Below are 25,526 nucleotides of genomic sequence, written 5' to 3' on the forward strand. Positions count from 1 at the left end.
CAAACGCGATGGCACAAGTAGAAAAATAAATGGAGAAAACACGAAAAACCCCTTTAGGATGGGTGGTGGAAGGCTTTTCGGTGGTCCATTGAACGTCGCTGTTACACACAATTAGCGTCCAGAGGAGAAATTCTTCTCCCGGTCGCGATGGAGCTGTCCGTGGCTCCGATAGCCTCGTGGAAATTTTATCTCCGCTGTTATTTTCTTTGAAGCTCAATGCTTTTCCATGTTTGCGGCCTCTTCTTTGAAGACGATGCACATGGCATGAAGCTGCAGGTTGTGGTAGGTTCGTTACCGAAGCGAATGAAGAACTATTAACCGTCATTTATGCGCCACTTAGCTCGTCCGACAAACGAACGATGTCACTGTCGGGTTATCCCACGGCTATAGACTTGCTGGAGTGAAAAATAACATACGTCGATGTCTCCACGAATCTTTTCTTTATATATCTCAATTTCCAAATTGAAAGTATTTTTTTTCCCGAATTTACTTCATCTTTTCTAGCTTGTCGCCATGGCTCTCACTTCAATGTATACTTTTCCATACTTTTTAATTGCGCAGAATTATTTCGTTTCTAGTAGGCTATAGCTCGTTCAATTTTCATTGCCAACTAGCTTACGAATGCCTTAATTTTTTTTAAATACGTTCCAATTCGACGTTTCATTGCATCGCCAGCATTTGATTACTCATTATTCATTTTGGTCAATTTGTCAATTATTAGGGGTTATCATGAAATCGTCGTTTCGTTTTAGCGGTCGCTAAAGGTGCTCATTTGTTCATTTCAGTCGCTAAAAGTTCATTATAATGAACAAATGAGCACCCTTAGCGACGAATGAGCGCCTTTAGCGACCGCTAAAACGAAACGACGATTTCATGATAACCCCTATTATTAGTCTAACTAATTCGGCTGAAAGAAAAAGGAACGAAAAAGTCATTGCAACTCGGTATAAAATATTTAAAACATCGAAGCCAATCGAAAATAGCAAATTGGCCCATGATCCCTTGGGGCTCACCACCTCGACGGCGTGGGTTCAAATTCCAACCGAACGTTCGTGTACGTTGAAACAGTCCAGTAAGCCTTTAACGGGCAGGCATGACCAAGAGGGTCGTTAGAAGAAGAATATTGAAATGTAAAGGACATAAGAGTGTATTTACTTGTTGGCTTTAGAAGACTCACTATGTAGAAGAAGTATATAATACTGAAAAAAAAGTTTGTGGATGAAAATGTCTCCAGTGCGATCACGCTCGTGTTAAACAGATAGTAGAGAAGCAGATCCATCAATTTATAATTAAACCTTTCCACTTAACGCCAAAGCCTGGTGACTGGTTACATTTGTTTGTTTGGAAGATAATTAAAACAACTCTTTCATCATTGATAGTCATCTCAAAAATACAATTCATCATAGACAAATGAAAATAAGATGTCGTCCGGTGGAGTGATTAATCACTCCCGGAGTGATAGTTTCTTTAACGCACACAAATGTGAACGGAAGCACGCTGTTCAGCCGAACGCACATGTTCGATCCTAAAGCCCTCCAACCATCTGTCGTCTGTGATCTTTTTGCAAATTCTGTTTCAAAACAACGAACCTAATCACCGAAAGCGAAAGTTGTGCCCGGAGTACGAGGAGAAAGGCCGCCTGCCAGGTTGGGCTGCAACTAGCCGTCGCGTTTTGACTTGCTTGAAGCCGATTTTCGAAACATGACCAGGGGCGGTCAGTCCTACGCAACCGGCGTGCACGAGCAAAGAGTGTCAAAGTCGCACCTGCCCTCGGCGTAGGGCGGCGTTCCTGTTCACCTTCAAATGTGCTTTGGGTTTATTTTTTGTTTCAGAAGGAGACCGCATGTTCTAGACTTGATGCTTGAAGACGTGCACCTTTGGTAGTTTCAGGCATTAGCTAATGCATCGTGCATGCCAGGGTGGCGCAAAATACGGAAGCTTTTTCGGTGGCCCACCTTATGTGAAGGCACGTTCGAACAAACGAACAAATATCTATCCACAAGCCATCGTCAGGGGTTTCTCGTTAGACTTTGTGTCGGTCTGCTATCGGAAAATGGCCTACTCGTTTGAAGAAAAAAAACTTAACGGTGACTTAACGCCACCTGTCTGTAAAATGGGTTGAAAAAGCGAAAAGCAATTCTGCAACTTACCGAAACTGCCACACACACACGGAAAGGAAGGGAAAGGAAAGCAACGGTCTGGCCTGTCTGGTCCACATTTTAATTTCTCGTTGTGCAACTATCCTCGTCAAGGTGCTTTGGGGTTTTTTCTTCTGCTCCCCTTTTTTTCCCCTGGTGACAAATGGAACGTAAACAGTGGCGAATTGGCGTTAAATGGATGCCAGATTCTGTTCCCGTTCCCCCCCCCCCCCCCCACCTCCCCTCCGATACCGTGGCATACACGTTTGCGTCAGCCAATCGGTAAGGGATACGGATTTCCAAAACAAACCCCCCGGTCCAAGCCGGCATGTACCCCGAAACATACATACTTGACCGTCCCACATCCCGGCCGATGCTGGCTGGCCGATGGATGCACTTTCAAGGTTATGTTTAAAATCAGCCGCACATGCCCCCCCTCCCCCCCTCCTTGTTGGATGCCGTAATTAAACCCCGCGCCGTCGATTTGCCGGGCGGCGTGGGCAACGTGTGGTGTTTTAATTAGTACCTAATTGGAAATTTAACACACTCCTTTCCACGCCGCCCCGAATGTTCTTTCACGCGCGTTCGTCCACCCCAACCTTGTTTTTGGTGGGGCTGGCCGGTCTGGCGACATTTGGTCGTGGCTGAAATCCGTGCCCAAGGTCCCAAGGATCGTCGTTCGGGGAATGGAAAAGATGTACTAGAGAAATTCTATCGGTGTACATCGAAAGATCGAACCGTGCACAATATCCATCATCCAAACTGGGAGCAATGGAAGGCGTCACACCAGGGCGGGGGAGCACACAAATAACCCATTAATCTATCAATCCATCTGTCAATCCAATCTGGTACGGAGAACTGGTGAGGGGAGGGGGTGGTGGTGGATTGGTTTGTGATGGGAAGACTCTGTCAGATTATCCTCATTCTCCGTCTGGTTCAACGGGGTCGATTTTCCGGGCTGATGAACTCAAAGCATTCTAGCGATCGTCTCAAGAAAGAAGTGTTTAAAATTTTGTTATCCACTTTGTTTCACTGTAAGAAAACCATTATTTTCCTCCGGCTCTTAAACATGTAACGGGTAGGTTAGAGTAGGCGTTTCTTGACTGCGTTTTAAGGGTGCAATTTTTGACCAACGCAGCAGGCTAGGTTAAGTTTTTTCCTCTCTTGCGATTGGATAGTGGCACGACAAGGATGCGTTTACCATTTTGAGATAAAACACAGCGTAAGAATTAGAGGAAACTAGTAGCGATAGGGGGTCCGCGACAGCCGAGCGGTAGCGCCGGTTAGAAAATCGGCCCATGAGCGCCGGGGCTCACCACCTCGACGGCGTGGGTTCGAATCCCAACCGAGACCGGACCCTCCCCTGTACGAGAGGATTGACTATCCACGTACAACAGGGAAACAAGTCTTGTAAGCCCTTAACGGAGCAGGCATGACCAACAAGGTCGTTACGCCAAGAAGAAGAAGAAGAAGAAGTAGCGATAGTTTCGAGGCCGTTTCGAACAAAACACATATTTTCATTTGATTGTAAAGTCATTCAAAATCACCTAAACAACTTTACCACTCACAGGAACGGGAACGTTTGGCCGAGTTTGCCTATGCCGGGATAAGATCACCAACAAGTACTGGGCCATGAAGATACTCGCCATGGCCGACGTCATCCGATTGAAGCAAATCGAGCATGTAAAGAATGAGAAAAACATTTTGAAGGAAATCGACCATCCGTTCATTGTGAACATGTAAGTATCCCTCGAATGATCCTCCGATGATCGTGTCCTTATACCCCTTCTTTTTCCTGTGCTTGCAGGCGATGGAACTCCAAAGATGACTGTTGCCTGTACATGCTGTTCGAGTTCGTGAGTGGTGGCGAACTGTTTTCCTATCTGCGGAACGCGGGCCGTTTCGACAGTGCGACCGCCAACTTCTACGCCTGCGAGATCGTCCTGGCGCTGGAGTACCTACACTCGCTGTCGATCGTGTACCGCGATCTGAAACCGGAAAACCTGCTGCTCGATCGGGACGGACACCTAAAGATCACCGACTTTGGGTTCGCCAAGAAGCTCAAGGACCGCACCTGGACGCTGTGCGGTACGCCCGAGTATCTGGCACCGGAAATCATCCAGTCCAAGGGTCACAACAAAGCTGTAGACTGGTGGGCATTGGGTGAGTGTGGAAGGGGACCGTTCCCCCCCCCGCGATCGTAAAACCGGGGAAAACTGTAAACATTGTGGCGTTGTTCTGGCTCCCAAGTTGGGCCAAGGATTTGTTTGCAACGGGTATTTCGATCCGTTGCTGCACAGACGCGCGCTCACAGCCATGTTATGACCATCGTTTGTGGTCCATCATATACGACTGTTTATTTGTCTTCGAGCGTGGAATAATGAATCCGTTCCATCTGCAATCTCTTTTCCCTCGCAGGAGTACTCATCTACGAGATGGTCGTCGGCTATCCACCATTCTACGACGACAATCCGTTCGGAATTTACGAAAAAATTCTCAGCGGAAAGATCGAATGGTCTAGACACGTCGATCCCATTGCCAAGGATCTGGTCAAGAAGCTGCTGGTACTGGATCGCACCAAGCGACTGGGTAACATGAAGGTTTGTCTCATACGCCCCCCTTTCTGTCCTGGTGTGGCATTCTTATCGCATTATTCTTTTTTTTACGAAATATCTATCTAGAATGGAGCAGAAGACGTCAAAAGACACCGTTGGTTTAAGCAGCTGGACTGGAACGTTGTGATAAGAAAGCAGCTGAAAGTAAGACGAAGACGTTATGCACATTATTTTATCTTGCACTTCAATGATATTGTATTGTTCTCCCCTCCCCTGACCATGCTTTAGCCTCCCATCGTTCCTACGTACGTGTTTAATTCAAAAGAGGACGATACCAGCAACTTTGACGACTACCCGGAGACGGATTGGAAATCGGTGCGATCGCTGGACAAAATCGAGATGCAACTGTTTGAAGACTTTTGAAGGTCTCTGACTGGATTCATCTTCAAACCGTACGTCGTCGTCGTCGTCGTCGTTCCGCCATTTTGTAGATAATAAGCATCCCGCCACGAACGCGATCCTCCCGTCAGACATACACTGTATTTATTGGAAAGATCCAACAACAATCCGCTGGAGAGTGCAGTCTAAATTTAGTTTAGAAATCTGAATAATGCTCATGTTTTTGCAGTGAGTCACAAGAAAAAACGTTAGTCATTGTGTACATAAAACTAGTTCTTAAAAAACGGCAACCAGCCTATTGCCGTGTAGGACGTAACATGATATAGTATATTTCGTGTGGCCGTTATTTCGTCGAGAAGTGGGCGAAAAAAAAGAACAAAGCTTTCAAATAGACTAGAGCCCTGAATGGTGCCGGAGGAGGTCAGTAGATTAGGGATAGGATATGATTTGTGCTTGCAGTCTATAGCATAAGTTTTAATCCATAATGGTACTGTGATAGGAGAAAACAAAAAAATGATGCAAACATAATTGTGCAGTTCCCGTTTTGTAAAAATTCAGAAAATCAGTGTCTAATTGCTCGGAAACTTTCAATATGTTACGCTACCGAAGTATGTGTGTCTATTTCAACAAAAAAAACCATCCTACCAGTCAAGGTATAACCTCAATTTCCTAAATTTGTCCATTCGAGAGCTGTAGAGAATGGTAGAGTGTTTAAACTAAAAGTTGCATGTTCAACTTTCACGATACATCATAGCTTATCCAAATATACCGTTAGGCCTGAACATTATGCTACACTCCTTGAATATACTACACCATTTGCTGATGAAGTGTTTTCTGAAATAAAAATCTTATTACCACTTTTGACACTTTTTTTTAGAAAAACTCATTACTTATCGTCTTGCCAAAGAAAGAAATTTTTCAGAGGAATTTAAATAATTTGTTTTCCCCTTTTTCGATTGATACTCCTTATTCGTTCAACCGGACTACCCAAGTAGTCCATACATTTTGTATGGGAGATTCCGTTTTTCTGTACTTCAGACCAAATATCTTTTAATTGAGATGTCGGATCGATTTGAAGTTTTCAGTGAAGATAGTTGAGGGTGTTTGTCAAAATATTCTATATTTTTTATAATTTTAAACATTCATTAAGTATATTAATTTGAGGTTCCAACAAAATTAACCCTCGCTGAAGCACAATAACGGAAAATCGTGCGAATGTCTTCCGGTGTTAAATCCGATTCGAATCCGTCAAGGGGTCGAGTGTTCGAATCTTCCGAATCCTGAATCTGCCAACACTAGTTTGTTTTGTTGTGCTATTGGTCCGCAAATTAGTTGCAACTTGGTGGTTATTCCACGGTCCATCGCGTGAAGGAATCTCCGGAAAAGTGTAGTCACAATGTTTCGCTCAGTGTACATTCGGAAAATCCGTCGGAAACTTCATCCGCAGCACTAGGCGCGCCGCATTACCGTGTGCCAAACACCCACCGGTTGCCCGTCTGTTTTCTCGCCGTGCCACACACGGTACAGGACACTGATTGAAGGAGTTCACGTGCAAATTTGCCGTGCCAATAGGAGTTGTTGACGATTTTCCACACGCGGTCTTGCGCCAAGACACACCGTCTGTAGCTAAGGAGGCTCTAAAGCCGACACGTGCCGACGATGGGAGAATTACGTGACTGGCGGCCGTTTGTTTACGGCGGGATGGCATCGATAATGGCAGAATTCGGTAAGAAATGAGCTGAAGCTGTGGGCAACGAGATAGAGATTAAGGAAGAGCAAAAACAAACGCATTCATTATGGCATTATGTAACAATTCCGTGCTGCGCTGGAACGGAATAGATTTTTCATCTAGTTTTCCGTGCCTTTCCCGTTCCAGGAACGTTTCCTATCGATACAACAAAAACTCGGCTGCAAATTCAAGGTCAAAAGATTGATCGATCGCACGCCGAGCTGCGATACCGGGGCATGGTGGATGCCTTCGTGAAAATTTCCCGCCAAGAAGGGGTAAAAGCTCTGTACTCGGGGTAAGTATTTCAGCATAAAGTGAATTTTCTGCTTTGAAATCGAAATATACGTCGACCGTTTGTTTTTAGAATATGGCCTGCAGTGCTTAGGCAAGCCACTTATGGCACCATCAAATTCGGAACGTACTACACACTGAAAAAGGTGGCCACGGACCGGGGTTTGCTGCTCGATAAGGCGGGCAACGAGAGTGTGTGGTGTAATGCCGCCTGTGCCACGATGGCCGGTGCCATCTCCAGCGCCATTGCCAACCCCACGGACGTGCTGAAGGTGCGCATGCAGGTGCACGGCAAGGGCACGAGCGACGTTGGACTCATGCGATGCTTCCGGGAAATCTACATCCACGAAGGGGTCCGCGGGCTCTGGCGTGGCGTTGGACCGACGGCGCAGCGAGCCGCAGTGATAGCGGCCGTCGAACTTCCGGTGTACGATTTTTGCAAGCTGCATCTGATGGAAACGTTCGGCGATCAGGTAGCGAATCATTTCATGTAAGTTCCGAGCAACTGAGGAAGCAGAGGCGGAAAGCAGTGTGACCTATCGCTCTGTTTTTGTATTTCAGATCTAGTTTTATTGCTAGCTTAGGAAGTGCGGTAGCTTCAACTCCAATCGATGTGATAAGAGTAGGTGTTTTGATTGTCGATCTTCGGTTCCTCGAATCTGCTGAGCAACCATTATATCCCCACTTTTGTTTTTTTCAGACCCGTTTGATGAACCAACGTCACGTACATCAGCTGCAACATAGCATTTCGCCGGCCACAACGGGCACAAGTCCGCCACATCGGCTCTTTTACACGGGAAGCGTCGACTGCGCCGTACAAACCGTCCGGAATGAAGGCTTCCGTGCCTTATACAAAGGTTTCATTCCGACCTGGGTGCGTATGGGACCATGGAACATCATTTTCTTTATAACCTACGAACAACTGAAGCAGTTCTACTAGGTGCAGTCGGTCCTCCACCAAACCCCCCGATCCCTCTCCCCCTTCCCTCCTTTTAGGTAATGCATTGTCATGCTTCAAAACCAAAGCTTGGATTACATTTAATGATCTTCAATGAACCAGAGATTTAAATGGCATTTGTGATGCATTTGTAAGAAATGACCACGTAAATCAAACAGGTTATGTTAAAATCAGTTTAACCTGCCTACACAACTAGTAGGCAAAGTATAATAAAGCACCCACCACAAAACAAATAATCGACTCTATCGTTCCGTTTGTCAACTACTAGTGACTTACTTGTTGTAGTCTAAATACAGAATTTTGATTGATAAAATAACGAATGGCAAATAGAAACAAAATGATATCATACTTGTGATTGGCAAATTTTATTCAATTTTAATTTCCTTCCGAATTTTTGTATCCTCTTAAGTTGATCACATCCTACAGGTCGGATGTACAGCCCAACGCCCCCAACGGAACCAACATTTTATTGGCCGTAACCATCGAAGAAACCCCCATCGTTCTCTGCTGTATGATGTTGACGCTCTGTTTAAGGTCCTGCGTTCCGTCCCGTAGTCTGTGTCTCGATAGCCTTTCAAACATTTACTTCATAACTTATCAAGCCCACAGACAAATCGTGTCTTCTACTGCAATCGTACATATAAACTGCATCTTTAGTTCTTCGTGGAGCTTTTCATTTAAGAGCCTTCTGGGTATGTTTGGTTTTACCCATTTCTGGCTCCATTTTTGTTTCCACACGCACGCCATCTTATTTGTTTATCTTTCGCTTAAAAGTACATATAATATTTTAAAAATTTGGTTTTCTATGTTGAACCACAACTTAACTAACGTTGAAGAAAATTTAAAAAGAACGCACACATAGTATATCTTACGAAAGAAAATTGAAATGGTACACGATCCTCCCCTTCTTGCCCATCTTATAATAGTTCTCTTATATTTTTCGTCTGTAGCGCTTACGAATTTGATGTGATTCAGGGTCGAGTTGTGATAAACACATCATGTGTGTCTTTCTTGGTGATTGCGGTTGACGCGCGTTATCGAAAACCAAAATTCAAAAAACAATTATCAGCTTCATCTGACTTCATCTGAGTTTACCCAACATATACAAAGCAACTTGTTTTATCGTTTACTATTTCTCTATTAGCTGATAACGGGTACAACCTACTCTGCTAGGAAATATGTATGTCGGTGTGGAACAGAGAATCGATCCTGATTTCCCTCGAAAAAGTACAGTATTTGTGCTAAAAGAATTCTTCAATGGCGGGAAACGGTCTAGGATGCGACCTTGAGTCCCTGTTTTGCACCAAGTTATCGGTTGCAAATGTTAATCTAAGATTGAATAATAATATTAATAAACCTCCATTCTAGCTTCAGCTATTTCCCAGCGAGGGTGATTATTGATGGTGCCCAGTGGACGAAGAAGAAGGACCCTTCAGCGGTCGGGACTTCCTGGTGGTCGCGTAGTACGGGTGCAGGTGCACGCTGAAAAGAAGGAAACATTCATAACATTACCTTCTCGGAAGGAATAGAATTTGTACCAATTGTTATCAATTGAAAGCCTTCTGCTACTAAATGTTATTGAAGTTAGTTTTCGTTCCATCGATGGCTTGTTGGCAATTTTCTTATCAAAATAATGCCCGGAAGTGCTAAGCTTTATTAGTAGGTGAAAAAAGCAAATTCGTAGAAGCTTGAACAGGCAGATGATGCTTTTGAATCTGCATGTGTTCCAGTACCTTGTTGCCATGTGATGATTGGGGCCACTCAATGGCGATGACATGCTCAACGGGGACGAGGCCGGCGAGCGGATGGACCGTCGAGATGTGACTGGGGCTCCGTCAGCATACCCCATGGCTGCGGTACTATGCTTACCACCGCTGCGACCGCCAGCCGGCGTTGATGAGTTCTGTTGCGTCTGCTTTGATGGTTGCAACTGAGAGTTGTGTTTGGAACTGGCCCTTTCGCTGCAGGCTGTGCACGTGGGGGTGTCGCTGGGATTACCACATGTCTCGCAACCGTTATCCGGCACTTCGGTAATCGAAAGGATTCGCTGCGATTGGCTGCGGGGTGGACAGAAACCAACGCGTATGGGAACCGCGTTGTACGATGTGCCATTATAGCCGTTTGATACTTTTTACAATGCATCCTTTGATTCTACGTCTACTACGCTCTAATACAATCAAATGGGTGAAATCATTGATTCATTTGGCCAAGCAAGGTGTAGAAAACAAATTATTATACATTCGATTCCAATAGGAAATGGCCAGCCTTTTGAAAGAAAGTAATGATTGATAGCATTTCACTTGATCCTCACGCATTGCAAACGGGATTTCGGTGTTCTGAGCCGTGTGTATAATTGCAATATTTTACGGCATACTACGAATGTTGGAAATACTTACCTCGGTTGATTAGAAGGCAGCGCCAACTGCTCCGTACGGCGACCACCGGATCCGTTCAAAACGGTACGCGCCTTATTTTGGAACTCGCGATCAAAGTCTTCCGCTTCCTCGTCATCCAGGTTGATGTAATCTTGGCGTTCTTCCTGCACGCCCGTATTCAAATTTTGCTCACGCTCGATGATGTGTGCTCGCTCACCGATGTGATGCCCGATGGCCATTTTCTTCGTGCCCGTGCGGCTGTCCTGTACCGTTTTGCGCGTCTCCTTGATGCCTCCCGGACCCGTGCGTGTGCTCGAGGTAGCCTGATAGACCTGCGGTCCATTCGGTCCGGATGTCATGGAAATGACGCTGCTGCTGCAGAACGATGCACCATCGACGGGGCCCATACTAAGCAAACGATTCATTGGTGGCGGTGTGAACATAGTTGGCATCAGCGCATTGTGGCGCATTCCGAAGGCAGGACCAGCGGCTATTGCCTCCATTCCACCACCGAGCATTCCGAACGGGTCGGAGAATAATGAGTTCAGCATGTTGTTCATCTGGCGCATCGAACGCATGTGATGGCTGTTGAATGTGGCAGAAAACGAACGAGAAATGTACTCCATTGGTTCATGGTCATTTGAGGCTCACTGTGCATCATTCGACGATGATGAGAAATTTAGCTTTAATTTGCTGTCCCTCTGTCAAATGCTCCAAGTGGCCCTCTTTTTTTCCTGCTACGCACTCGCGCCACAGAATGATTTACACACATTTTACTTACCCGAAAATTGGATCCTCCTCCAGATCATTCATCATTCCGAAAAGAGACATATTCACCAACGATAAACACGACCTTTGCAACAAACAAACGCGATTTTTTCTACGATTTGTGAGAAAAACTTTACGAGCGTATGATTTTCGTGTCTACGTCGAAGCGAACCTAGTGTTGGCAGAATCGGGATTAGGAAGACCAGAACACTCGATTGCTAGACGGATTCGAATCGGATTTGATTTGTTTAGGACTCGATTTGTAGGTTAGTTGATTTTCATGATCAACAAACTACATACAATGGTGATAATCACATCGGAAATGTATGGTTTAATGATTGGATAAATGATTTTCAGACCAGTTTAAATTATTTTACATCATCTCGCGTTTGATGGATTGAGGTTCGGATTTGGATCTCCGAATGGTGGAATGGACTCGAATCGCTGCAGATTTGCCCACCACTATCCATATTGATTTCTCGATTTCGAGCACTCGCAGGTACTCGAATGTACTCGAAATATCTGGAACCTGTGAAACGATTCCTTCACTTCACGGATAATGTAGATTTGTAAGGTTTAGCAATGCGAATTTCCACAACATTATTATTGATGTTTTGTTTTTAATTACACGTATGTAAAGCAAAACATTATTTTATTTGAATAAGTTTCGTTGGTAAGTTACATGAAATCGACTAGACTACCGACTATCGAAAAATCGGGCTGACTAAATAAGAATTTTCTAAGAGAAGTATTTTGCTAGAACTATCGTAGAACGTACTATTTCTGATCAAACATTTGTAGGAGCTGTTCATTGGTATCAGTAGTATCTTCCTCAACTGCCTTGAAATCTTCCTTGTCCAAGTTAATTTTTTTCATCAATTTTGTCAAATTGCTTTCTTGGGGGATGTTTTGTACATTACCTAGGCACAACGATTCATCGTCATTGGATGTATGCTTGTATTTTTGGGTCTCTACACTAGAGTGGGACGATTCACTGTGATTGTTTCCTTCTGCGATCACTATCTCGTTCAAAGCTCCATGGAGTGAAGAGGACTGAGAAACTTGAGTAGACTGTATTGGGTTAATAGAAGTACTTGTCGGATCATGATGAATGTTTAACTGTTGGACCAGTGTGTCAATTTCATGTCCAGCAGTTATCATATCCGTGCCTGAGTTACCGGGCGAATTGTTCAATTCACTAGTAGTTCGTAGCGCGGTAAGGTTGGCTGTTTTAGAATAGACATTTTCTCCAATGTTGTTTATGTAGTAGTTATAAAAAATATTGTTTTTCGGTTCGGGCTCGAATTCTCCGTTTGATTTCTGCAGGCCCATGCGGATAAGTATAGATATTTTCGTGTTATATGGCTTTAACCATTTACATACTTTGCGATGCACGATTATTTGCTCATCTTCGCATAAGGGTTCCCACAGTTCAATGAGAGTTTTTTTCACGTTATCAATCAAAATTTGCTTACGCATCTCCGGAATCAAACGCCCAATCCCGTCCAGATGGCGAAATGTTAGATCCAGTAGCATTTGAGCATTTTTGTTGGTCAAAAACATCTGCCACTTGAATATCATCACCATGAGATCCCACAGCTTGTCCATGGAGCTCACATCCAAACGCATTAGCGAGCAGCAGGCAATGTCTGTCAGTAGGATTCGTGTTTGTTGAACCGTCAACATACTTTGTTGATAAGCCGTTGAAATGTAATGTAGAAACTTGGGGTCCAACAGTACCTCGGTGATTTCACGGAGAACTAAAATAAAAGTCAGACAAATTTAACCGTATTTGTTATTTCTATTTTAAAATATTTTAAATAACGAATTCGAATGTCAAACACTGTACTAGTGACAAACAGTAAGCAAACGTCATATTGGTCAAATGGATCGACCTGAAAAAACTAGTTATCTTTGATACCTGCCAGTCTTAAAAACCAAACAAACACAACTCGCAACATACTTTATCCGAAGCACCGGTGGTTATTTGGTAAATAATAATTAGTTCTTAGCGTGTGAATGTGGCATTATGTTGGTACTCTTTTCTATTCTTTAGCCTTGCACAGATCGTCAACGATGTCCGGACTTGAATCGTATGTTAACAATACGGTATCCATTATTACCGCCGATGGCCGCAACTTTGTCGGCACGCTCAAAGGCTTCGATCAGACCGTGAATATAATCCTGGATGAGTCTCACGAGCGCGTTTATTCTATGACTGCTGGCATCGAGCAAGTTGTCCTTGGATTGCATATCATCCGCGGTGATAATGTTGCCATAATTGGACAGTTAGACGAAAGCATAGACAGCAAACTAGATTTTACCACCATACGCGGTATGCCTCTAGAACCTGTAGTGCACTAACAAAAAGGATTGCACATACCATGTTGAACTTAGCTCTAGTTCATGCGATTAACATGGTTGTGTGAACAAAAAGGGAAGTATGAAGAAATTAAGCTTATTTTAATACGACAAAAAATGTATGGTACCGGTTTACCGCAAAGAAATGCAAGATACTCTCAGCGCAAAATACGAAATGGGGCTCTTTTCTTGAAGTGTAAAATAAAAAAAATACGCTAAACATTATATCGATTGTCCTTATTCTCGTGATGGAACGCTAGAGCGGGCCGTGTCGCAAACGTAGCACCCGCCAATCAATCGAAAAACTGCAAATGAGGGAGATTCCGCATGTTATACCCAACTTACCTTGTGCGGATTTATCCAGCGGAATGGACTGCGCCTTAAGTCGTTGATCAATCACATACAACATCTCACAACCCAAGTTTAAAATGATTAAAATGTTAGTCACAGACATTATGCTAGGGGTAAACGCTCAACGAAAGAGGCACGCATGCACAACCTATATCCACAAAATAACCTGTACAGATAGCAAAGGTCAGTACTGTACTGATACCGAATGTTTCCGTAGTATTCGAGAAACCAGGTTAAAATTGCTTGCCAGCCGCTATGATATTTCTGTTTTTGCATCGGTTGCTGTACGTTTTGTTGGCAACCGTGTCTCCATGGTTACGAGCGTACAGTATCTAGTACACAGTGTTGTTGATGGTAGGTTGAAAAAAGGTAAAGTTGGTATCGAATGGTGTATTGGAATCAAGGGACATGTTTACTTTTATTCAGCTGTATCGGTACGGGCAACAGTTTAAAAGTTTAAGTTTCATGTATGACTTAAGCGATCGGTTTTAATTTTTATGCACTCCGCGAAACATTCGAAGCATAATTTCCCCGTCCACAATATGATGTTCGATTCCGTTGCAACGGTCGTTTTGGTTAGTTTCAGCTCGGCCAGCCAATGGGAAGTGCGACCAAAACAACGTGCTGTCATTCGATCACCAGTCCAAATTCTTCGCCGACGATCGAGGATTACCGTAAATGGTCAAATATTTTGCCTGTCTTCAGGGTTCAGATTCAGTTGTAGTTAAATTTTGCACGTGCTCAACTTTATAGTGTATTTAATTGACTCTGGAACGCAAATACAGTTGTATTCGTCATGTGTGATTCGCTAGAAGAAAAGTTTGGCGCCTGGGAACTGTTCGAGGAAGTATGGGAAAGGGTTGTCGATACCGCAACGGAGAAGGAAGCTACCAAAAATCTACCCAACATACTTTGCGAGGCACTAAAGCTGTTCCGAGAAGAAATTACAACCACACATTTAACCGAGTGCCGCCTTAAACTCAAATTAAGCCCAGATGTGAAAGACAACGTTAAGGCGGATCATGCACGTGCCATGGGGAACGCTTTGTTCCATCCGAAAGTGAAGAGATACATCGAGGCCGTAAAACGATACAATGAAAGCATTTCATTCTCCGCAAAGGGATCTGAAGCTAGAGCTCTAGCGTATGCTAACCGGTCAGCTGTTTGCTACGAGCTTCATCAATATCAAGAATGTCTGGACAACATACGCCTGGCTCGCGAATCAAACTATCCTGCCCGATTAATAGAGAAGCTGAACAAACGGGAAACGGCTGCCGAGGATGCGTTGGAAGATGTCGCTAGAGGCAAAAAGAACACAGGGGGTTCTAAGGCCAACGTAGATGCGCCTAAAAAGTTATCCTTAAGCTATGAGGGGAGCCATTTGGTGCCACATGCTGCTAACTGCTTAGAACTGCAGACCAGTGATGAATTTGGGCGATTTGTTGCCACTACCAGAGATCTGAAGGCTGGTGATGTAGTTATTATAGAAAAACCCTACTGCACCTTACTGCTTGATGTGTATCGGCTGATACGTTGCGATTTTTGCCATCAGGAAAGAATATTCAATCTCATCCCGTGCGAAGGGTGCACGGTGGCCATGTACTGTTCGGAGGAATGCATGACGCAAGCCTATCAGCGCTATCATCTGTACGAGTGTGGAGTAATACGCGATATGTGGCGTATTTTCACGAAAATTCCCATGATGGCCATGCGCACGGTAACCACAGGGATCGCATCGTTCAACCACAATTTGCGTGACATGAGAAAACACCTGCAAGATATGGACGAATCGAAAGTAGATGGGTTTACAATGGACTGGACAAAAGCCACCCCGAGGGAGGTATACGAGACTGTCCATGTGTTGATAACCAATTACGAAAAACGCGATCCTAAAGATCTCGCACACAGGACATTTTTCGCGATTATCATCTATGATCTGTTAGTTGAACGTTCCAAGTTGGGGCCGGAGTGCAATAGTGATCCGGATATTTCATCTCTCATAATGGAGCTTCTTCTGAAGCACCTGCAAACGACGCCGATGAATATGCATTCTCAGTACTACATGGATTATCAACCGGAAGAAAAGTTGTACGAAATCATGAATTATGCTTCCGCCTGCTTTCCTCTGTTAAGTATGATTAACCATTCTTGTGCGCCAAACCTAACACGTGTAACATTGCACGATGGACGCTGCGCTGTTGTTATCTCTCGCCCAATTAGTAAAGGAGGACAGCTCTACGATAACTACGGGTAAGACATGTTCCATCTAACATGTCATGATAGGGTTTTCCCTGATTTTAACACTTACTTTTCACAATTTCCTCATTCCAGACAACATCACAGCCTGATGCCAGTTCGGGAAAGACGTGCCAAACTGTTGACGCAGTATAAATTTCTCTGCAACTGTGAAGCATGTGTTAACAATTACCCCTTGTATAACGAACTACCTTCAATAAGTGATTTTCGACATGGTCTGATTGACGCTGCTGATATACACGCTCAACTAGTGCTGCATCAGCCGAAGATAGCTGCCGAACTTTTGCCAAAGCTAAGTCAGTACTTAAACAATATCGGCCATCAGTATCCGCGGTACGAAGTAAGCTCTTGCCAGGAACTTTTTTTGCGTTCGTTTCAAATATTGTTCATGGAAACTTCCAATAGTGCCCAGTATTGGAAATATTGCAATCCCTGAACCTTATCGCCTACGTACTGATCTTTGTAACGGCGGACAACATTTTTTTTTTATTTATCTTACAATTTACTTTCTAGCATTATTAAACGGCAAAGATATCTAAAATCAATCGAACTGGATTTTGGAAAGCGAGTGAAAAGTATCTGTTGATATTGCGTTTATGTGATGATGCTACTGCAATGCGTTGAATATATTCAATAGTTTATTTTTTACTATCTCATGAAGTTGAATTTAACTTTATCGTTGTTATTCTTGTGAAGTAGCCAAGTAGCCAATAAAGTTATTGAAATATCTAAACAATCAAGAATTTGTTGTAAAGAAAGAAAGCAGTATCGGAAGCATTCATCCTCTCTACACTACATTATTACACTATTCGGTCACATTGTTTAGAGTTACAGGGTGAGAAAAAAACGGCCATGGTCCGATTTGAACACACGACCTGAGCAGTTGCAGAAAATGCGTTTCACGCAAGGCTAAGAAAGCATATTTTGAAAATAGTGCAACTTGCAGTTTGATGCTTCTAGCATAGAATATCATTCAATTGATGTATTTTTGTATAACAAACTCGATCAATCGCCGATCATCGGGGGGCTCCATTTACCCTTCTACCATCATCAGTAGTATGATTTTCATGTTGAAATTGTATAAAATCAAAGATTCAAACTAAACCGGCCTTCGTTTTTCTATGTCGTGGCTACAGATCTTGTGCTACGGTATACCTGAATGTATGCAATAGGTGATACACATTAATTCGTTAAATTGGGACCTCCGAGTATTTGAAACGTTGTGCGGACCGTTAATATTCGGATACCCTTTTTCCTTCGAAGCAAAAGTAAATTTGTCTTAAACACACACGTTTTTGTTCGCTTTTGTGTGTGGCGTGTTGGTTGGAATCTTTCAAAATTCATAAATACTGGAGGCACTGTACTTAACACTACTTACTATTCCATTCCCTTATTTATTACTAGACCGCGGTTGATAATTCTAAGAATGAATGATCAAAGCAAAGGGATTCGAACACACGACCCTTCCAACAGTACGAGCAGCCCCATAGACGATGCACGCTCGGCCAAGAAGATATATTTTGAAAGCGCTGCAAATTCAAGTTTGATGCTTCTGGTGAAGATCGTTAGTTGCATCATTTTTACATAAGGCCGTTTCACTCTGTCTTGCTGGAGACGACACAACTGCTTTCTCACATTGCTAAGAAAGTTTATGTATTATTGGCATCTTGAAACAACCGCGGTGGAGAATGTCCCGCAGTATTAGCGAAACTCTTGCAGGGACAGCATCACGTGCCCAGTGGGGCGATCGCGATCATAAACGTCGAGTTCTTGTTTCCGGTGTTTCGGGAAGAGGCAGTTTTATACGCAAAAAAAACAGTTGCATACCGTCAACGGTTTTGAAGTGTTTTTCGAGCGTGGCTCCTGTTGAGATTTTTTTTGCCAAAAGTGTGACGGTTTTTGAGAATAATTTAAACGAATAGTTCAGTGTGAAAATGGAGCAAAGTGCTAACAGTTTTTACTACAGTGATGAAAGTTTGGTGAAACACGTGCACCGATTTGCGCCCCATGTTCTGGACTCCTATGGGTTTATCACACCAATAGTCAACTTTTTGTTCTGCCGTTTGAAGAATAACGTATGGGCTCAGATTTCCTATGAGCACATGGAAGTCGAGAACTATCCTTACCCAGTTCCGTCAACGACTGACGATCCAGTGAATCTTGATGATCGCTACCGGCTTATGATGCGCCACTTGGAGCGCCTGAACCAAAAGATTGCGTACACAGAACCCGGCACGGAGCAACTCGTCGAGGCTTTCATCGAACGGGCGCTACTTTCGTATACTTTTGGCGAAGATTGGATAGCAATGTTTAACCTGAAGTTGGCTATTACGATAGACTGTATCCCGGTGACGCTGGTGGATAGTGTGAAAGAACTGTATCTGGAGGCGTACGGTCGAGCCAAAGGAATGTTTTATCCGTCAATAGGAAATCGAATTAACCCACCGTTGTGCTACTCTGAGGCCTATATGGCTGAGAATCCTCTTAGCGGACGACATCTTCTTGCTAGACGGTCCCTTTCGAGGGGGGAGCTCGTAACCCGAGAGTGGCCATTCGTTCGCCTGCTCACTGCGGACAATCTCTTGCGCTGCGACTACTGTCTCGTCTACCTACCGTTCGCGCTGATACCGTGCGGCGGCTGTTCACAAGCCCTCTACTGTACCCTCACATGCTGCATGCGCGCCTTCGAAGAATATCACGCACTCGAATGTTCGTTCATTGGTATCCTGCGTTCACACTATACCTTTCTGGAACAGCTTGGCGCTCGTCTTACCCTCCGCGCCATTCGACTGTGCAATGGAAGCATGGAGCAGTTGGGCGTTTTGTCCGCGAACCGTGGAGGCTACAACTACAACGTGCCACTAGGATTCAATTCGGACCCACGCATGGCTTACGGCATGATCAACAATCTGTCAACCAATCGGAATCGCTTGAAAGCGCGCGGATTGTTTCGCGATGGCGCCAAAGCAATTGGATTGGCCAAACTTCTCGGTCCGGAAATAGAGCGCATCTACCAAACGAAGAACGACTACACGTTGCAGATGGTCGTGGCCGAGCACCTCGTACATCATTTGCAAATTGCGCGCGTCAACACGCTGTACCTGTGGCGCTCGGTGGAAGATCCGGAACAAGCAACCAACTGTCGCACCAACTCGAAGCCTTTTGCGGCGGTTCTGCTGGCCAACGGGAGTCTGTTCAATCATTCCTGCGTTCCAAATGTTCACTACACTCTCGAGCCATCGACCGGGGCCATACTTTTTGCGGCTAACAACGACATTCCACGGAATACGATGCTTAACATCAACTATTGGTAGGTTGTGCTAGGTTCAGCTTCTAACGATATAACCGTTGAAATTGTTGTTTCGATTTTTATTACCGTCTCACAGCGTCAACTTTCCTTGGGTCCGGTATCGGTTCCGTTGCACTTGCCACAAGTGCTTGATGAGGTCGCTTGGTGTCGCGCAACAACTACTAAGTTAGTAATTTATTTTAAAATATTTAAACATCATAATTACAATCCATTTTGTTCCATAACTATACATTTACGAAACGATAAAAATTGAACACGAGTGGTTCATCATTTTCTTCCATATTGGTATTGTACAGTTAGGTTAAGAGACATTCCGGTTCAAACGGTATTTTGTGACAATAAAGAAATTATTCAATGAACGATCATACGAATTGTATTTTTTCAAATCTACCAACTTTTCCAGAGGCCTTTCTGGCCCTTCACTTCCTATATCTAAATCACAGAAGCATCTCACAGTACATTTCTTTCTGTAAGGTACTGGAAAGCCGTGTCCTCAATCGACCCCCCGCCCCCCTCACCCCACCATCCCTGGAATCATCCTTTCGTACCCTGCCGTCACACTCCCTACACTGCGCTGCACATTCTCCGCCCCGCGAAGAATGACTTCATCTCCAACTGCACCGATGCCCGTAACGAATTTTCGCTCCGCAGCTGCAGCCGGCTCGCGAATTTTATTGCAAACCTTCGGGCATGGGGCAACATGAGACATAACGAGAACAACAGTATATAATATATGTATTTCTTGGATCGATCGAATGGAAAACTACAATACCTTGAGTGAAGATCTTTGAACCTTGAGACGACGATACAAGCATTTACCACGTGGAGGATTCTAGCAAGATTTATAAAAACACGCAGACGTTAGGGGGGGCTATGGTTGAGTCATCGTGTTTATTTTCGTCTGCGGATTGGTTCCTGTCGAGACAGCTTGACTGAAGCCTATTGCGTCTGAAACAATAAAATGTTATTGTTATCATTTATGCGGAGGATCCGATGTTGCATTTTTGAATCCTGATGGTCTGTTTTAAACAAACGTGTCTACAGATTTCACCGGAAAACAGTTTCGGGTGACATTCTGCCCCGAAAAAAGACGATATCTCTTAGATCCTCCAGGAATGGGGAAACTAAAAGAAGCCTCGCCTACCCTCATCATGCTGTTGATACTTCCGCAAGAACGGAGATGGCATCAAATTGACGCTTCCGTTCGACTGTATCCAACATGTTGTCGAGCCCGTTCGTATTTCGCATCGTCATGTCTGAGAGATCTTTTCAAAAATTTTCGTTATAAGTATGACATGGACATCATCGGACGGAACACTTAGGTTTTGGTGATCTTTTAAAAAAATGGGCTATAATCCTTACGATGCAGACGAAATATGTATATGCTGGTCTTGTTGGTATATGAACCAGGCCGACAGAAACCGGAAGCCGCTGGTGATCTTAAGGTCACGCGGCGCCATTTTTTCCACCACCCAATGTCGTGACAAGATGGAAGCAGGTCGGTCGTATAAAAATGTCGCTTACACAACATAAGTTATTTGCAGTTCAAAATGATAATGTTTGAAAATTTTTAGTTCTAATCAATTTATTAAAAATTAATTCACTAGATTAACCATTATATGGTCTCTCTATCTATTCATCACAACATTTAGATTAAAAATTAAAAATATACTTCTTCCCTACAAACCCTTGTATGTTCAACGCATTGGTGACTGCCATCTCGTAGTCTTCGAACGCGATCATTTCGTGAGCTGGGGCTTTCAATGCTCCCCGATCGATAAGACCAAACAATTCGTTAAACATTTCACTGCGCTGAGGGTTGTCGACGTTCTCTTTCGTCCACCGGGTCATCCAGAACCCGACGAATCGTAGATCTTTGAAAATAAGCGATGCTGTCGGAACGGTCACAGGCTCTCTAGACATTCCACCGTAAGTGACCATCACGCCAGCCTGATCAAGTTGACGAGACATTTCCAACGCGTTCTTGCCCCCGACACAGTTCAGGGCAAGCTTTGGTTTGCGGAAGATGCCGTCCTTAAACAGTTTGGTTGTGCGCAGCTCTTCCTCCGTACTGATCTTTGTAACGGCGGACAACATTTTTTTTTTATTTATCTTACAATTTACTTTCTAGCATTATTAAACGGCAAAGATATCTAAAATCAATCGAACTGGATTTTGGAAAGCGAGTGAAAAGTATCTGTTGATATTGCGTTTATGTGATGATGCTACTGCAATGCGTTGAATATATTCAATAGTTTATTTTTTACTATCTCATGAAGTTGAATTTAACTTTATCGTTGTTATTCTTGTGAAGTAGCCAAGTAGCCAATAAAGTTATTGAAATATCTAAACAATCAAGAATTTGTTGTAAAGAAAGAAAGCAGTATCGGAAGCATTCATCCTCTCTACACTACATTATTACACTATTCGGTCACATTGTTTAGAGTTACAGGGTGAGAAAAAAACGGCCATGGTCCGATTTGAACACACGACCTGAGCAGTTGCAGAAAATGCGTTTCACGCAAGGCTAAGAAAGCATATTTTGAAAATAGTGCAACTTGCAGTTTGATGCTTCTAGCATAGAATATCATTCAATTGATGTATTTTTGTATAACAAACTCGATCAATCGCCGATCATCGGGGGGCTCCATTTACCCTTCTACCATCATCAGTAGTATGATTTTCATGTTGAAATTGTATAAAATCAAAGATTCAAACTAAACCGGCCTTCGTTTTTCTATGTCGTGGCTACAGATCTTGTGCTACGGTATACCTGAATGTATGCAATAGGTGATACACATTAATTCGTTAAATTGGGACCTCCGAGTATTTGAAACGTTGTGCGGACCGTTAATATTCGGATACCCTTTTTCCTTCGAAGCAAAAGTAAATTTGTCTTAAACACACACGTTTTTGTTCGCTTTTGTGTGTGGCGTGTTGGTTGGAATCTTTCAAAATTCATAAATACTGGAGGCACTGTACTTAACACTACTTACTATTCCATTCCCTTATTTATTACTAGACCGCGGTTGATAATTCTAAGAATGAATGATCAAAGCAAAGGGATTCGAACACACGACCCTTCCAACAGTACGAGCAGCCCCATAGACGATGCACGCTCGGCCAAGAAGATATATTTTGAAAGCGCTGCAAATTCAAGTTTGATGCTTCTGGTGAAGATCGTTAGTTGCATCATTTTTACATAAGGCCGTTTCACTCTGTCTTGCTGGAGACGACACAACTGCTTTCTCACATTGCTAAGAAAGTTTATGTATTATTGGCATCTTGAAACAACCGCGGTGGAGAATGTCCCGCAGTATTAGCGAAACTCTTGCAGGGACAGCATCACGTGCCCAGTGGGGCGATCGCGATCATAAACGTCGAGTTCTTGTTTCCGGTGTTTCGGGAAGAGGCAGTTTTATACGCAAAAAAAACAGTTGCATACCGTCAACGGTTTTGAAGTGTTTTTCGAGCGTGGCTCCTGTTGAGATTTTTTTTGCCAAAAGTGTGACGGTTTTTGAGAATAATTTAAACGAATAGTTCAGTGTGAAAATGGAGCAAAGTGCTAACAGTTTTTACTACAGTGATGAAAGTTTGGTGAAACACGTGCACCGATTTGCGCCCCATGTTCTGGACTCCTATGGGTTTATCACACCAATAGTCAACTTTTTGTTCTGCCGTTTGAAGAATAACGTATGGGCTCAGATTTCCTATGAGCACATGGAAGTCGAGAACTATCCTTACCCAGTTCCGTCAACGACTGACGATCCAGTGAATCTTGATGATCGCTACCGGCTTATGATGCGCCACTTGGAGCGCCTGAACCAAAAGATTGCGTACACAGAACCCGGCACGGAGCAACTCGTCGAGGCTTTCATCGAACGGGCGCTACTTTCGTATACTTTTGGCGAAGATTGGATAGCAATGTTTAACCTGAAGTTGGCTATTACGATAGACTGTATCCCGGTGACGCTGGTGGATAGTGTGAAAGAACTGTATCTGGAGGCGTACGGTCGAGCCAAAGGAATGTTTTATCCGTCAATAGGAAATCGAATTAACCCACCGTTGTGCTACTCTGAGGCCTATATGGCTGAGAATCCTCTTAGCGGACGACATCTTCTTGCTAGACGGTCCCTTTCGAGGGGGGAGCTCGTAACCCGAGAGTGGCCATTCGTTCGCCTGCTCACTGCGGACAATCTCTTGCGCTGCGACTACTGTCTCGTCTACCTACCGTTCGCGCTGATACCGTGCGGCGGCTGTTCACAAGCCCTCTACTGTACCCTCACATGCTGCATGCGCGCCTTCGAAGAATATCACGCACTCGAATGTTCGTTCATTGGTATCCTGCGTTCACACTATACCTTTCTGGAACAGCTTGGCGCTCGTCTTACCCTCCGCGCCATTCGACTGTGCAATGGAAGCATGGAGCAGTTGGGCGTTTTGTCCGCGAACCGTGGAGGCTACAACTACAACGTGCCACTAGGATTCAATTCGGACCCACGCATGGCTTACGGCATGATCAACAATCTGTCAACCAATCGGAATCGCTTGAAAGCGCGCGGATTGTTTCGCGATGGCGCCAAAGCAATTGGATTGGCCAAACTTCTCGGTCCGGAAATAGAGCGCATCTACCAAACGAAGAACGACTACACGTTGCAGATGGTCGTGGCCGAGCACCTCGTACATCATTTGCAAATTGCGCGCGTCAACACGCTGTACCTGTGGCGCTCGGTGGAAGATCCGGAACAAGCAACCAACTGTCGCACCAACTCGAAGCCTTTTGCGGCGGTTCTGCTGGCCAACGGGAGTCTGTTCAATCATTCCTGCGTTCCAAATGTTCACTACACTCTCGAGCCATCGACCGGGGCCATACTTTTTGCGGCTAACAACGACATTCCACGGAATACGATGCTTAACATCAACTATTGGTAGGTTGTGCTAGGTTCAGCTTCTAACGATATAACCGTTGAAATTGTTGTTTCGATTTTTATTACCGTCTCACAGCGTCAACTTTCCTTGGGTCCGGTATCGGTTCCGTTGCACTTGCCACAAGTGCTTGATGAGGTCGCTTGGTGTCGCGCAACAACTACTAAGTTAGTAATTTATTTTAAAATATTTAAACATCATAATTACAATCCATTTTGTTCCATAACTATACATTTACGAAACGATAAAAATTGAACACGAGTGGTTCATCATTTTCTTCCATATTGGTATTGTACAGTTAGGTTAAGAGACATTCCGGTTCAAACGGTATTTTGTGACAATAAAGAAATTATTCAATGAACGATCATACGAATTGTATTTTTTCAAATCTACCAACTTTTCCAGAGGCCTTTCTGGCCCTTCACTTCCTATATCTAAATCACAGAAGCATCTCACAGTACATTTCTTTCTGTAAGGTACTGGAAAGCCGTGTCCTCAATCGACCCCCCGCCCCCCTCACCCCACCATCCCTGGAATCATCCTTTCGTACCCTGCCGTCACACTCCCTACACTGCGCTGCACATTCTCCGCCCCGCGAAGAATGACTTCATCTCCAACTGCACCGATGCCCGTAACGAATTTTCGCTCCGCAGCTGCAGCCGGCTCGCGAATTTTATTGCAAACCTTCGGGCATGGGGCAACATGAGACATAACGAGAACAACAGTATATAATATATGTATTTCTTGGATCGATCGAATGGAAAACTACAATACCTTGAGTGAAGATCTTTGAACCTTGAGACGACGATACAAGCATTTACCACGTGGAGGATTCTAGCAAGATTTATAAAAACACGCAGACGTTAGGGGGGGCTATGGTTGAGTCATCGTGTTTATTTTCGTCTGCGGATTGGTTCCTGTCGAGACAGCTTGACTGAAGCCTATTGCGTCTGAAACAATAAAATGTTATTGTTATCATTTATGCGGAGGATCCGATGTTGCATTTTTGAATCCTGATGGTCTGTTTTAAACAAACGTGTCTACAGATTTCACCGGAAAACAGTTTCGGGTGACATTCTGCCCCGAAAAAAGACGATATCTCTTAGATC

At 44.0% G+C, this 25,526-nt stretch overlaps 9 protein-coding genes across 9 annotated transcripts in view; 6 read left to right on the forward strand and 3 right to left on the reverse strand.

Annotated features, from left to right (window-relative positions):
- Positions 1-5,944, forward strand: part of LOC131260833 (cAMP-dependent protein kinase catalytic subunit PRKX) — a 32,066-nt gene extending 26,122 nt beyond the window's left edge. Inside the window, exons 3-7 of the mRNA XM_058262666.1 lie at positions 3,709-3,877; positions 3,946-4,301; positions 4,557-4,738; positions 4,820-4,897; positions 4,982-5,944. Of these exons, the coding sequence (XP_058118649.1) occupies positions 3,709-3,877; positions 3,946-4,301; positions 4,557-4,738; positions 4,820-4,897; positions 4,982-5,116 (920 nt within the window). The 3' untranslated portion in view covers positions 5,117-5,944. The remainder of the gene's footprint in view (positions 1-3,708; positions 3,878-3,945; positions 4,302-4,556; positions 4,739-4,819; positions 4,898-4,981) is intronic.
- A 464-nt stretch (positions 5,945-6,408) lies between these two features.
- On the forward strand, positions 6,409-8,412 carry LOC131272622 (mitochondrial uncoupling protein Bmcp). The gene is made up of 5 exons (XM_058274436.1): positions 6,409-6,818; positions 6,969-7,116; positions 7,186-7,602; positions 7,674-7,734; positions 7,813-8,412. Exons 1-5 carry the CDS (start codon positions 6,752-6,754, stop codon positions 8,050-8,052), a joined length of 933 nt encoding a protein of 310 aa, XP_058130419.1. The 5' UTR covers positions 6,409-6,751; the 3' UTR covers positions 8,053-8,412.
- A 474-nt stretch (positions 8,413-8,886) lies between these two features.
- On the reverse strand, positions 8,887-11,346 carry LOC131272621 (myeloid leukemia factor). The gene is made up of 4 exons (XM_058274435.1): positions 11,227-11,346; positions 10,467-11,030; positions 9,804-10,127; positions 8,887-9,552 (listed from the first exon to the last, which is right to left on the reverse strand). Exons 1-4 carry the CDS (start codon positions 11,274-11,276, stop codon positions 9,465-9,467), a joined length of 1,026 nt encoding a protein of 341 aa, XP_058130418.1. The 5' UTR covers positions 11,277-11,346; the 3' UTR covers positions 8,887-9,464.
- Positions 11,347-11,990: 644 nt separating this feature from the next.
- LOC131270310 (protein OSCP1) lies at positions 11,991-14,028 on the reverse strand. Its single transcript, XM_058272412.1, has 2 exons — positions 13,920-14,028; positions 11,991-12,973 (listed from the first exon to the last, which is right to left on the reverse strand). The coding sequence occupies exons 1-2, from the start codon at positions 14,026-14,028 to the stop codon at positions 11,991-11,993; spliced, it is 1,092 nt and encodes a 363-aa protein (XP_058128395.1).
- Positions 13,095-13,799, forward strand: LOC131258511 (U6 snRNA-associated Sm-like protein LSm8). Its single transcript, XM_058259839.1, has 2 exons — positions 13,095-13,203; positions 13,270-13,799. Exon 2 carries the CDS (start codon positions 13,290-13,292, stop codon positions 13,575-13,577), a length of 288 nt encoding a protein of 95 aa, XP_058115822.1. The 5' UTR covers positions 13,095-13,203; positions 13,270-13,289; the 3' UTR covers positions 13,578-13,799.
- Positions 14,029-14,595: 567 nt separating the features above from the next.
- Positions 14,596-16,911, forward strand: LOC131272514 (SET and MYND domain-containing protein 4). Its single transcript, XM_058274270.1, has 2 exons — positions 14,596-16,175; positions 16,257-16,911. Exons 1-2 carry the CDS (start codon positions 14,722-14,724, stop codon positions 16,615-16,617), a joined length of 1,815 nt encoding a protein of 604 aa, XP_058130253.1. The 5' UTR covers positions 14,596-14,721; the 3' UTR covers positions 16,618-16,911.
- A 1,204-nt stretch (positions 16,912-18,115) lies between these two features.
- On the forward strand, positions 18,116-19,495 carry LOC131270326 (SET and MYND domain-containing protein 4-like). The gene has a single exon (XM_058272413.1). The coding sequence runs from the start codon at positions 18,116-18,118 to the stop codon at positions 19,493-19,495; it is 1,380 nt and encodes a 459-aa protein (XP_058128396.1).
- Positions 19,496-21,144: 1,649 nt separating this feature from the next.
- On the reverse strand, positions 21,145-21,588 carry LOC131270341 (enoyl-[acyl-carrier-protein] reductase, mitochondrial-like). The gene has a single exon (XM_058272414.1). It carries the CDS (start codon positions 21,586-21,588, stop codon positions 21,145-21,147), a length of 444 nt encoding a protein of 147 aa, XP_058128397.1.
- A 1,455-nt stretch (positions 21,589-23,043) lies between these two features.
- On the forward strand, positions 23,044-24,423 carry LOC131270357 (SET and MYND domain-containing protein 4-like). The gene has a single exon (XM_058272415.1). It carries the CDS (start codon positions 23,044-23,046, stop codon positions 24,421-24,423), a length of 1,380 nt encoding a protein of 459 aa, XP_058128398.1.
- Positions 24,424-25,526: the final 1,103 nt, after the last annotated feature.

This window comes from Anopheles coustani, chromosome 3 (assembly GCF_943734705.1).
Source record: "Anopheles coustani chromosome 3, idAnoCousDA_361_x.2, whole genome shotgun sequence".
NCBI classification, from domain to species: Eukaryota; Metazoa; Arthropoda; class Insecta; order Diptera; family Culicidae; genus Anopheles; species Anopheles coustani.